Source organism: Bos taurus, chromosome 19 (genome assembly GCF_002263795.3).
Source record: "Bos taurus isolate L1 Dominette 01449 registration number 42190680 breed Hereford chromosome 19, ARS-UCD2.0, whole genome shotgun sequence".
Taxonomy (NCBI): Eukaryota; Metazoa; Chordata; class Mammalia; order Artiodactyla; family Bovidae; genus Bos; species Bos taurus.
In genome coordinates, this window is record NC_037346.1 from 49,418,692 (window position 1) to 49,433,048 (window position 14,357).

A 14,357-nucleotide genomic window follows, 5' to 3' on the forward strand; every position below is an offset into this window, starting at 1 on the left:
CATCTCTCCAAAAGCATTTATCAATCACTTTGGGGCTTTTAGCACCTGTGAACAACCTTGTTTTCATACTCCTCTCTCTATTGGGTACAGCTTTCATTACCCTCCCCTTGAATATAGGCTGGATTCAGTGACTCACTACTACTGAATGGAGTAGATCCCAGGGACAGCTTTCTAGAATTTACAATGACTTCTGGCAGATCTTAGAGATCAATGAGATATCTTGACACAATATCCAAATGCATCACACACCTGGGTGTGGCTGGCAGATGGCTTTGTTGCACAGATAGCATAGCATTCACCCTGAGTGACATTAATCTGCAGAGCAAATCTGGCTGGGGCACAGGCAAAGCAAACCTTATAACATGCCTCAAGTGACAGGTTGGTGTAGCAAAAGAACAATAGCTGGTTCCCAAATTCAGAATTTTTTTAACAGGCATTCACTTACTGACCACAACCATTTCAAAAGCCTTGGTGACAACATCCATTAAATTAATACCCCAGTCACTCTGCAGCAGAGTAAATATGAAACAGGTACAACTGAAACCTCTCCCACCAGTCCACACCTCCCTCCCCCATCTTGTATCTGGAAATCTGAGGTCAGGGGAAAAAACTGGATGCCTCAGAGTTCTTTTCAGCTAAAATGCAAACAAGAGCAGGTTCAAGAAGCAATCAAATGAACCTTAGCACAAGAATGCCAGCTTGTTATTTTGCAAACAGTAGGGTCAAAGCCCTGTTAATAGGAGGAAAATTATTGGGGGCAGAAAATTAATATTCACTGCTGAGTCCTATTTGCCATGAGTTGACTCTGGAAGCAAGCATTTGAAAGATGGATCAGGATGAAAGCATTATCATCTCCCATTCTACCAACACCAGGGGCCACCACTCCTCCCAGAGCCAGAGAACCCCCAGTGGGGTCCAACTAAAGCCACAGCTACCAGAAGGCACAGGCATCTGATTCGTCTTTCTGGTGTCCAGGAGTAGGTTTTTCAAGGGAGCAGGCTGAGGACACTGTATTTGGAAGGTCAAAGGGGTGCTTTGAAGAGGGACACTTGGAAGAGTGGTGAATTGTGTTAAAGAGTACGAGTAAGAAAAGGCGGATGCCTGGCCCTATTCTCTGCTGAGTAAGGCCAGAGCGCCCTACATGTGTGCCTCTACCGGGTAAGGGTTGCTCTAAGTGCTGACTGCTAATGGGTCCCATCTGGTCCCCTAGTCTGTAAAACAGCCTTTGGCCTACAGGAGTATCTCCACCTGGAAGGTTATATCTACCCTGAGGGAGGCCCAGAACCAATCAATGGCTGACCTGGGAGAGGGGAGCAAAAAGCTGACCAATGGGCAGCTGGCAATGGGAGACAGAGCTCCTCAACAACCCAGCTAAAACTCACTTTTTCCCCACTGCCCCGCCACTCTGTGCAGGGCTTAGTTGCTCAGTCATGTCTAGCTCTTTGCAATCCCATGGACTGAAACCCGCCAGGCTCTCATTCCATGGGGATTCTCCAGGCAAGATTACTGAAATGGGCTGCCTTGCCCTCCTCCAGGGAATCTTCCCAACCAAGAGATCAAACCCAGGTTTCCGGTATTGCAGATGGATTCTTTACTGTCTGAGCCACCAGGGAAGCCCCACCCTGCCACTCTGCCCAGCCCCAATCCCTAGGCCAACACATCATCTCCATGCAAATCCCCTGACTTCTACAGAACCTGACCCAAGATACTGGGAATTAAGCTTCCTTGAAGTTTTGGGGCGGGGGAGAGGTTTGGTAGATCCTGGGAAGAGAATTTCCAGTTTAAGGGCTCCAGCTCTCCCTTGAGGACAACTCGGCAGAGACGACTAAGACCCAAGCCCACTGATGCCCCAAACACTAGAGAGAAAGCTTGTGTCCTGGTGCTTCCTTATTGCAATTGGACAAAGGCTATCAGGAGGAGATGCATCCCCCATATCTGGGTGACAGAGCCATGTCCTAAAAAGATCCTACAACACAAGGCTGATTTTGCTAGTTACTGGACACCATGTACCCAAGCTGGGAAAAACTAAATACTGGCAAATCCAATCTCACAGATCACTTATAAGGCAAAAAAGAGTTATGTCAGCTATCAAGTCTTTTTCAACAAGGTATTTAAAATGAGATTTCGCACTGGTGCTAGAATCGCAGCACAGATGATCTTTCCTTGGTGTTTTCCAAGGCTGTTTTCTCTTTACAGGATCAGCAGGTAACTTTCCTTTACATATACATACACTCCCTCCTGTCTTCCCTCCTTCACCTTTCTTCCTGCCCTGTGCTCCTCTTGGGGCTTCCTAGGATTACCTCCCCAGTTCTCATCTTAGGGCTGACCTCTGGGGGCCACTCTAGACAGTGTACATCCAGCAATGTAAAATCTTAAAATCTTAAATAGTTCCAGAGCTCATATTCTAAGTGAACAGCCCAAGAATGTAACCTAACTAGTTGTAACTTGTAAAGTACTTGATTCTTGGGCAAAGTAGTTAAAAGCCAGAGAGTTGTAAAGAGTGGTCTGAAACAACCTAAGAATTTTTTACAACTCATAACAATGTGCTTCTTTGGTGCAATTTTAAATTAGCTTTTAAAATTAGCTTTCATAAATCTTGCCTGCTCCATTATATTTCAGATGTTGAATTTAGGACAGTGTTCAAAGATTTTTATGGGGCCAGTTCATGGTTCTAATTCCAATTTACCATTAATCCTTTACTGACTTTCTTTTGGAGTTCTCCAGCATATGGGTCCTTAAGGACTAAAGAAACCAATGGTTTAATCAAAGAGAAAATGTTCTGTTTCCTCCATTTAGAAATTCATTGAAATAAAGATGAAGTCCATCCTGAACAGCAGGATGTTCTGAGAAAGCCATCAGTCTAAATGCCTTTATGAATAACTATTATGTTAGAAACTCAAAAGATCTTACATCTCAGCCAGATGAATAATCAGGCCACTAGGGAACACAGGGAAGAAAATTAATATAACGCGGGTCTACACATTTTTTTTCTCTGCTTGTCTGAACACATGAAATATCTCTTCACTTTTACTACCAAATACATATTCAGGTAGCTTCTCTTGCTATCAGTGATGCTTCTCAACTCTAAGTTAAGGACTTCTGGAGGCTGAATTTGCTTCCTCTGACCTCCAAAGCACTATGAGCATGCGTGTGTGCTAAGTCACTTCAGTTATGTCAGACTGTGCGACCCTATGGACAGTAGCTCGCCAGGTTCCTCCGTCCATGGGATTCTCCAAGCAAAAATATTGGAGTGGGTTGTCACACCCTCCTCCAGGGGATCTTCCTGACCCAGGGGTCAAACCTGCGTCTCTTACGTCTCCTGTATTGGCAGGTGTGTTGTGTGTTCTTTACCACTAACACCATCTGGGAAGCCCCCAAAGCACTCTATAAAGTACAAAATTATTATAGGATGAATACAACAACATCCTGCTTAACTTGTAAGAACTGATGGTATGGGCTCAGGGAAAGCTGAATTGATATTGCCATAATTCAGGAAATACATGCCACAAATTCAATTAAGAAAGTGATTAAACAGTATTGTAACCAAGTATTGAAAAAAAAAACAAAATTAACCCAAATCCAGCTTTCAGTTCTCTCTCTCTACCTGTTAATCAGAGGTACAAAGAGAAAAATAGACGAGTGTTTATCTCTTTAGCTACTATAAACTGTCACTTGCTATGCAAAGGCATTTATAAGTCCAAATTACTATCGTCTTAAAAAACACAAATGCTAAATACAAGTAGTATATTACGTTATATACATGTGTGTGTGTGTATATATATATATATATATATATAACTACAATCTATGTATTTGACTATAATTATTCAGTGACAGGGAAGCCTGGCGTGCTGTAGTCCATGGGGTCACAAAGAGTCCGACCCGACTGAGTGACTGAACTGAACCGACAGATTAGGTGATCCAACTAGTGTTTTTTTCCCTGTAACATGCTATTTAGAATACACTATTACATCATGTAAATAATTTCCCTGGCTCCACCCCAATTGCATAAAAGCAGTCAATGGCAACCCACTCCAGTATTCATACCGGAAAAATCCCATGGACAGAGGAGCCTGGCAGGCTACAGTCCAAAGCGTTGCAAAGAGTCGGACACAACTGAGCAACTAAAGCACAGCACAAGCACAGTAGTCTCTTTTCCAGCACAATGTGGGTTTGGAAAGTGCCTGCTATGTGGTGTTCTTGTCCACATCACCACATTTAAGCATGCAACAGAAAAAAAGGAAAAAGCAAAATTGTAACTAAGCTCCCTCCTCCCAACTCATAATCAACAAAACACTTCCTTGTGAAAGGACCAAACACATGAACTTCAACGATGAGAGCTGACAACAACACAGTGATCTTTAAATTCAAGCAGTACACTGCGAAAGCGCATGGAATGTTACCCAGTGAGAAGTGGAAGAGAAACTCCCCAGGGACAGCGATGGGCAGGAAATCCAAGGACCAGGTTGAGTGTTGACTGTGTAACTGACTAGTTCTGTGATGATGAGCAAGTTATAACATACTTTGTGGCTTCATATTTTTCATCTACAGCTAAAACACTTGATTAAATGGTCTAAGGTCCATGCCAGTTCAAAATTCTAAGATTTTTAAGGCTATTTCTTCAATACCTGCTGCTGCTGCTGCTGCTAAGCCACTTCAGTCGTGTCCGACTCTGTGCGACTCCATAGACGGCAGCCCGCCAGGCTGCCCCGTCCCTCTTCAATACCTAGGCATGGCTAAGACTCCACGACACTGATCCTGACGCCCAAGGCTGCACTGTGGTTGCTGGAGAGATTTTGCTTGTCACTCTCCAACACAATGGGATAGGTTTGGAGAAAAACAGGAAAGACATGTCCTGAATGACATGTGTGTGGTCCCCTTAAGTGAAAAAAATTACCTATTTTATGTGTTCCCAAAGGGTATGGAGTATCTTTCTTCTAAGACAGACCAGACTAACTCAGGCACTGCCCTGATAGCTGCATACTATCCTGTGTTATTCTACTGACACCTCTTATCTATTTGACTCAAGTAGGAAAATTTTAGAAGCATTTTCAAAATGAGAATACAGAATATGTTTTACTTCTAATTTGAGTAATTTGAGGTATCCATGGGATTTGCTCTTATACACACAGTTTTAGGCAAGAGAATGAAAGAGTTCCAAGCCCTAGAACACAAATAAAGGCTAACCCCTGCAGCAGGGTGCTGAGGCTGGAAAATACCCTGGCACCTTAAACTCCTTACTCACCTCTAACAAACAATGGCAATCCAGAGGCTGACAGAGAAAGTATGGAAAATCAACAAGTACTAACTTTGACAGACAATTCTGGGGGCAGAATACCTGCCACAGGTAATAAATCACTTCATTTAGGTTTATCTTTTTAGCAGTGCACAGTGGATTATACCCATACATCACTTTGGCCTCTCTTTTCTGCCCTGTTGACAAAGGACAAATTGAGAAGGATGGTGGGAAAACTGGGAGAAAAAAGGGAGGAAAACAGAAGAGCTCTGTCCCTTGGCCTGTACAGTTTAAGAAATAATGATGATGATGATGGCCATGTGCAGTGCCACTGTTTTCTAAGTATCAGCTCCATCTGTAAAATCTTACAGCACTTTCTGGATGTACCAATGAAGTGACTACGGGTTGGAAAATAAAGTTAGCTTTCTTCCCAAATCCCTTGGTACACACTATATATCTACAGTCTCAACAGGATCACAAGCACTTGGCTTTTCTAACAATGGGTGAGTTTATGGGTTTCACCAATGATACTGTTTAGAAACTGGTATCCCGAGAAGCACTGCAGCACAGAACTGAATATGGTAACGGGGACTTTCTGGTGCAGCGTTACGGTGGCAAATTAAGACAATGTAAAAAAAAAAATTTCTCACTACAAATATTTAAGAACTGGGTAAAATATGAAAAAGGAAAAAGCCAAGTGAGAGCATATGAGTGGATTCTGAGACTGCTTTGGTAACTTACAGACTTGCATTTTAAAACCCAAGTGGATAAAGGAGTAAAACCGTGAGCTGCCATGAGGCAGAGAGTTGAAACTAAAACCCTTTAGGAGAGGCAGGATCCTCAACGGTGGCTTCCTCAATGAAGACTGGGGGAAAGCTCACCCCCTAGGAAAGGGATCCAACAGGACAAGCCTGTGTGTCCCTGAACTCTGAGTGAAAAAGAAAAACCAAAAAACCCCTCTCCTCTGAAATACAGATATCCAGACCTGAGCCTTGAAAAAAATAATCCAGAAAGTTCCAAACTAAAAAATTAGCAGAAACATTGGCCCCAAACCAGGGATATTCCTGAGAGCTTTAGAATAAGTGATGTAAATTGTTCTGGAGGGGCTCTGTTATCAGGCCACATGAGATTCCCACACAGAAAAAGTAATCCCCACTCAAGATCAGTTTATAAGAAAAATGTAAAATTACAGTATACCATAAGCAGAAAACAGCAACCACAACAAACAAAATTGTTAGAATGCCAGAACTTGGGACCATAAAACTCAAATCTGAAAAAGAGAATACAAAATACAAAATAAGTATGTCTAAAACTATAAAAGACATAAAAGTAGGGAATAAAACCCTGGAGGGAAAAATATGAAGAACATTCAGATGTAAAAATAAGCCAAACAGAGCTTCTAGAAATAAATATTAAAATCACTGAAAGTAAAGTCAACAGATTAGGTTAAACAGATTAGACACAAATAAAGAGAAAATTAAGTAAAATGGAAGACAGATTTGAGGAAATTGCCAAGGTGGATCACAGAAATAAAAGAGGCATGAAAGAATAGCTTGATTCCAAAAGCATTTAATGCAAGATTCAGATGATGCAAATAGACTGTGTCAGTTTGGACCCTCTAATAAGCAGATGCCAAGAAAAAATGTTGGGAAGAGAGGGATAGGCAAAGAGAAGCCTCAGACCATGATGCAGGGGGGACCTGTGAAAGGAAAGGGAGAAAGAAGGAGTGCTGGATAGGATGAGACACAGAGTAAAGCTCAGTTCTAAGAAAATTCTGGTCACGCAACGGAGAGACCTTGAGCCAAAGTCATGCATTAGAAGAGTCCTACATCCTGACGAAATGGGCCAGCACTAGTACCCACGTCTTACTAAGCCAGCAACTGGGAACAGCCCGGGGCAAGTGTGGCTTTTGAGTAAATCTTGAGACAGGGCATCTGGGGTCTCTCAACTATGCTTCACAAAGCAGAAGACCTGGAAGGCATATTTTCATGGTTGCCAAAATGAAGGGGAGCAATATTTTAAGAGATAATAGTTAAGGATTTTACAGAATTGTAAAAGCCATATATCCTCCATGTAGAGAATAATAGCAAGTTCCGAGCAGAATAAATCAAAGCAAATCTACACATGCGATAGTTAAATGGTAGAATATCAAAGGCTATAAAATGCCAAAAACAAGGAGCAATTTGAACTAAATGAAAAGAAATTGGTAGTAGGTAGGATAATTGGAGTTAATTTCAGACTGCTTTCTAAGAACACAAATTTAAGGATAACAAATCCAGCAGAAGGAAAATGGGAGGAATTGATAAAACTCAATTCAGTAAGAGACAGGAAAGGAGAAAAAGAAAGCAAAGGAAAACTATGGGAAATAGAGAACATGAAGTAAGAGAAATAATTTAAAATATCTACAGTTACTATAAATGCAAACAGATTAAAATAGCTGGTTAAAATTTAGCCACATGCTATTTATAAGAGGTTCTTATAAATAAAAACCTCTTACTTACTTTACCACTAAGTAAAACCAATTACTGGTTCTTACACAAGACTTACGGATCTCATCAATGAGATGAGATCCTATTCTCATCTGTAAAATGGTATGATAATGACAGACTTATTTTTGAGTCTACAATACACTTTTCTTAAAATAACACAAAGAAGTGAAATGAAAATGTTAATTACTCAGTCATGTCTGACTCTTTGCAACCCCATGGACTGTAGTCCACTGTAGCCCCCAGGGCTCCTCTGTCCACGGAATTCTCCAGGCAAGAATACTGGAGTAGGTTACCATTCCCTTCTCCAGGGAATCTTCCCAACACAGGGATTGAACCTAGGTCTCTTGCATTGCAGGCAGATTGTTTACCATCTGAGCCACCAGCAACACAGCAAAAATGTTAACATTTGTGTAATCTTTCTGGTGGGTACATAGGTGCAAGTTTCATTATTGTCTGTATATTTTAATCTATTTGAATTGTTTCAAAAATAAGTGTTGGCAGTCCAGTGGCTCCCACTGCAGGAGGCATAGGTTCAAGTGCTGCTGGGGGAACTAAAATTCTGCATGCCATGCAGCATGGCCAAAAAAGAAAAAAAAAATTTAACTGTTTAAATCTATTAAGTCCAATAATCAAGTAAAAATATAAGACCACAGTAAATGACAATGTTCTTATACACCATTTGGGAGGGTATGAACTATACACCTTTCCTAGAAAACAATTTAAAAATGTAGATACTCTTTAGCCCAGTGATCCTTGTAATTTATCCCAAGGAATTAATCAGAGGTGTGTACAAAACATGTATGTATTAGTTTATAACTGAGTTACACGTAATGGTGAAAAATTCAAACAACTTTAATGTTGTTGGGAACTGCTTCCCTAAACTGTAATGCATCTGTATAACAGAATAGGATGCAATCATTAAAATTCAGGTTAAGGTTATAAAAGATTGCTAATGACAAGTATATATTAATAAGTGAAAAAAGAAACAAAGCATTAGGCACAGAATGAGCTTGTTTTAATTAAAAAAAACAGATGTGTATATACGTAAACAGACAAAGGACCACCAGGGAAGCACTTCTGGATGGTAGAGATTCTGAATGACTGTTTTCATTGTGCTTTCCTCTGTTTTCCAAATCGTCTGCAGTGAGCAGACGGTGCTCTGCAGTTACTGGGGAGTCGGGGGGGAGGGAGCAATCATTATTTCTAAAGTAAGTGGCAATAATTCCAGTTTTTACTCTAATGCAGGGATCCACAAACTATATCCTGCAGGCCAAATCCAGCCTGCCACCCTGCCTGTGAGTTAAGAATGGTTTTACATTTTTAAATCCTTGAAAAAAATCAAAAGCAGAATAATATTTATAATTTGTCATTCTAATATTTGTATTCAATCTATACAACAACACTGTGAAGTTGGTACTATAGCCTGTTTTATGGATCAAAGAACAGAAGCTCCGAGATTGGTCAGGTAAGTAGTCAAAGATCTCATAGTTAACAAGTCTGCGGAAATTGAAACCCAAGGAGTCTTACCCCAGACTTTACCTAACCTGCTCCCTCCATGTGAAAAATCCTCCACCACTGTGAGGGCAGATCTGCATGGGTGAATCTCAGGGTGGAAGAGCACAGTGTTTCAGTGAAGCTTCGTTTGAGAATGGGCCCTGCTTCTACCACGATAATGTGCTGTGCTCAGTTGCTTCCTTCATGTCCAACTCTTTGTGATGCTATGGACTGTAGCCCGCCAGGCTCCTCTGTCCATGGGATTCTCCAGGCAAGAATACTGGAGTGGGTTGCCATGCTCTCCTCCAGGGGATCTTCCTGACCCTGGGATTGAATTCACATCTCATATCTCTTGCACTGGCAGGTGGGGGTTCTTTACCACTAATGCCACCTGGAAAGCTCATGATGACAGGAAACACAAACTCTGAATTTCAATTAACCAAAATGTCATCCTCCTCAAAAGAATTCCAGGGCAAAAAAAAAGAATTCAAGCACTTCTCTGGTGGCCGAATGTTAAAAAAACACCTGCCAATGCAGGGTACACGGGTTTAATCCCTGATCCAGGAAGATCCCACATGCTATGGAGCAGCTAAGCCCATGCACCACAACTACTGAGCCCGCACTCCTAGAGCCTGCGCTCTGCAACAAGAGAAGCCACCACAGTAAGAAGCCTGCTTACTGCAAGAGAGAGGAGCCCCCGCTCACCACAACTGGAGAAAACCCCCATGCAGCAGTGAAGACCCACCACAGACAAAACATTACATAAACTAAAAAAATTTTTTTCCATTTTTTCATAACTAGACCTGCATTACAGAAAATTGTACCCTTTCATTATTATTATTCTGTTTTCAATTTCATCAATAAAAAGTTGTGGAAGTTTATTCAGTCTCATTATGTAAGGGCATGGCAACCCACTCCAGTATTCCTGCCTGGAGAATCCCCATGGACAGAGGGGCCTGGGGGGCTACAGTCCACGGGGTCACAAAGAGTTGGACATGACTGAGCAACTAAGCACATGCACACCTGGAACCACAGAGTAACCAAGAACCCTAATGGTTCTCTCTTTCAAGCTATTCTACAGCTCCTTCTACTGCTATGTCTCTCTCTCTATATTTATCCATTACCTCCCATCAAAGGGTGCACTAAAAAAGAAAGTAAAACTTAGTCCAGTCAAGGTTATTGCTTCTAGCAAAAATGTGTTCAAGGGAAGAGATTGACTTTTATGTCATTTCTAAAGTTAACTTATCTGAGTTTTTTTGTTACCAAAATAACTGAGAATTTGGCCCATCCTGGGTTTGTTCATTCATTCACTTAACAAACCTTAGCATAGCTTACAGATCAGAAGATACATATCAATACAACAAAACACATTTTATAATAGAAAGCAGTTTTAAATGACTACAGGAAATACAAATTAAAACCACAGTGAGACATCACCACACCCATTAAAGTGTCTATAATCAAAAGGATAGATAGTACTAAGCATCAGCAAGGATGTGGAGAAAGCAAAACCCTCATACAGTGCTAGTTAGAACGTAAAACATAAAATGCAACGGTAACTTTGGAAAATGGCCCAGAAGTTTCTTTGCAAAGTTAAACATAATGACTGAAAAATTCAACTCCTAAGTATCTACCCAAGAGGAATGGAAACAGGCATCCATACCAAGATGGGTAAACAGATGATCAGAGCAGTATTTTCATAATAGTTCCAAACTGGAAAGAACTCACAAGTCCATCAACTGGTAACTGGATAAACAAAATGCGGTTTAGCACTTGGATAAATGGAACACAATGGAACACTACTTAGCAATAAAAAAGGACCAACTGTGATACACTCAACAACATGGATGAACTCAAAAACAGCATGCTGAGGGAGAGAAGCAAGTCTCAAAAGACTGTATACTGTACGCTTTTAAAAGGCATTTCTAGAAAAGACAAACTATAGAGACAGAAGCAAATCAGTGGTTACCCAGGATTGGGGTGAGAGCAAGGACTATCTATAAACAGGCAAAAGGGAACTTTGCAGGGTGATGCAAAGTTCTACAACTGAATTGCGGTTGTGATTGCAAACATGTATGGATTTACCAAAATTCATCAGTACACTTATGGGTGGACTTATGGCATGCAAATGAGGCTTCAATAAAGCCATTTAAAACAAAACCACAGGAGCAAAGGGGCAGCTATCTGCTTGAACTGGAAAAAAATGTAGGAAAGCTTCAGAAGAGAGAAATTTTGAGGTAATATTCTGATAATGGACATTTAACTGAAACAGGGATTTAACAGTATGCAGAGGCTGGAACTGGATGGTATGAAAACTTAAGTAGGATTTAGGGAAAGAAAAGAAAGAGGTGATACTAAAAGTTAGGCTAAACTTAGGTAAGTGAGAAAATAGAAAGGTGGTAAGAAGTTCGTACTTCGTCTCACAGGTCACGGGAAGTCATTAAGGAATTTCAGGTCGGGGGTGAGTGACTTGTCACATCTGAGTTTTAGAAGGAACTGAAGGAAATGTAAAAGGGAAAAAAGCAACAGGCAATGTCCAGGTTAAAGACATAGAACCAACTACTTAGTTTCCAATGAGGTGCTGGGAAAGAAGACAATTTCTAGGTGTCACTAAAACAAATAAGGATGAGTGCTGAGTGCTCAGTCGCTTCAGTCGTGTCCAACTCTTTGTGACCCCATGGATTGTAGCTCGCCAGGCTCCTCTGTCCATGAGATTCTCCAGGCAAGAATACTGGAGTGGGTTGCCATGCTCTCCTCCAGGGGATCTTGCCAACCCAGGGATCAAACCTGTGTCTAGGTGCATCTCCTGCATTACAAGTGAAATCTTTACCATTGAACCACCAGAGAAGCCCATGATAGGAGCAAAAGCAGGTTTGGGGGAAAGAGATGACATAAATATTGTCTTAGGTTGATTGTGTGATGCTGTCAAGATATTCAAGTACAAATATCCAGCATACAAACATGCAGAAATGGAAAGACTGGAGGTGATGCTGTGGCTTGGAGAAACCTTAGCAAAGAAATAGTCACAGAAACCAGTGAACTAAGATTCCTACGGACTCAGACAAACAGCAAGAAGTTATGGCTCAAAATCAAAAAGGCTAATTACAGAAAACTCCTTGGTGGTCCAGTGGTTAGGACTCTCACCTTTGGCAGCCTGGGTTTGATACTTGGTGGGGGAACTAAGATCCTCACAAGTCTGAGGGCCAAAAAAAGGCTAATTATAGCGTCTACTCTGTCCTCCTTGCAAAGGCATTAAGAAAATGCTTTTCCTTCTCCTGTTATTTTTTTTTAAGGGTTAGAAACATTTATTTGTCAAAATATCTTTTAGGAATATGGAAAGAGTGGAGTAAAACAAGGCTAAGTTTCAGCTAACGCTGTACCACGACCATAGGTCAGACATAACACAACCCAAATCCCAATGGTCCTAGTAATTTCAGAAGATTGGCTTCAATGTTAGAGTCCAGAGCTAACAGAGCAAAGTAAAAGGTTGCTTGCCCTCTCACAGCCATTTTAAAAGGAAAGGAGAGGAGTTCCCTTGTGGTCCCCTTGGTTAGGACTAGGTAGTTCCCAGTGGTTAGGACTCTGCTTTCACTGCTGGGGGTCAGGTTCCATCCCTGGTCAGGGAACTAAGGATTCCTGCACGCCATGCGCAGGAGCTGAATGAAAAAAATTTTTTTTCATTTCAAATTTTAAATAAATAAAAATAAAGGGAAACTGACATGTTGCAGGTAGACAAGGAGGAGAGTTCAACTCCTAAGGAGAGTAAGATGAGAGGGATTCCACTGCACAGGAAAAAACGGATGGCCAGTGTCATCCTTACCTAGGGCAGCTCAGTGGCTGAGAATATACAGAACGGATCAAAAGGCTATAGAGACTAGTATCAGGAGGAAAGAAAAGTCAACTTAGAAAAATTAAATTAAGAAAGAAAAGATAGTTGGTCACAGACCCCTTTTTTTAACCTAAACATGAAGGAATGGAACCATCTCAGCAAAAGGGGCCTTATGGAATAAGTTCTCCTACAGGACTGCAGCCCGAAGGCTCAGTCTGCCATTGTCCTACCTCCAGTTTGTAAAGGGCTGAGTACCACTCCTCGGTCCACATCCTGCTCCGGCTCATACCGGGCCACGTCATACCAAAAATTCCCCGCAGCTGGTGAAGCCTGAGACAGCGCACCCTCCGGCCCATTACAAAGCCCTCTCCAGCTGTGGGAGCACAGCTGCGGCAGGAACGGGGGAGGTGGGCATCCTGTCCCTTTCATAATAGAATCTAGTGATGGCAGTGGCAACAGTCATAGCACCTGAGGTGGCAGCTGGGTTTGAGTTTGGCTATTGGGGGGTGGGGGTGGGGGTCTGTCCAGGGATCAACAGGAGAGAAAGGACTTCCCCGCTGGTCCAGTTGTTACGATCCTGCACTCCCACTGCAGGGGACACAGGTTCGATCCCTGGAGAAGCAACTAAGATCTGGCATGCGGTGCAGTCCAAACAAAAAACCCTGGAGTTGAGGTGACTGGTCACAGCTGTGCTCTGGTCTTGAGGCACATGGGACACGTAGCTGTACAAGGAAGCTGCTGCCGCCATTGCCTCCTGAAAGCGGGCTCTATATGGGCTTAGCCTAGTCAGTAGCCGAGTGCTCCCAATGCATCCTCCTCATACATGGATTCCCTATAGCCCAATGGGGTCCGCTCCATATTTCTCATTGTACTACTCAGTAAAGTCGGCCATGATATCCCTTTGATCTCTTTTGACCAGTGCTCCTCTTTTCCACAACCGATAGCAGCCACCCTTCTCCCACACCAGGGGCGGTTGGAAGCTGGCTCGTGTACAACGCCACGCGCATTCATTTACCTTGAAACTCTGTGAGTCAAGGTCCTCTGCCCGTTCCACATGTAGGAAGGCATAATCTTTCACGACGTCACATTTCATTCCACCACTGGACCATACTCCTCAAACTTGACCCGAAGCTCTCATTTGGTACAAACAGGACATACGATGCCTGTTTGCAGCTTGGTTGACGCTTTGTTCCTATTCTTGCCGGCTTCCTCATTAATGTTCACTCCCTGCAGCTTTTACTGGTGCAGGTTGCATATGGCACACTCAGCTGCATCTTTTTCTTTATGTCCACAAAGAGGGTTTTGTTTG

General features: G+C 42.1%; 1 protein-coding gene across 1 annotated transcript in view; it reads right to left on the minus strand.

Annotated features, from left to right (window-relative positions):
• The window catches only part of PITPNC1 (phosphatidylinositol transfer protein cytoplasmic 1), a 215,743-nt gene extending 201,691 nt beyond the window's left edge, over positions 1–14,052 (minus strand). The window contains exon 1 of the mRNA XM_059878599.1: positions 13,279–14,052. Coding sequence (XP_059734582.1) covers positions 13,279–13,404 — 126 coding nt within the window. The 5' untranslated portion in view covers positions 13,405–14,052. The remainder of the gene's footprint in view (positions 1–13,278) is intronic.
• Positions 14,053–14,357: the final 305 nt, after the last annotated feature.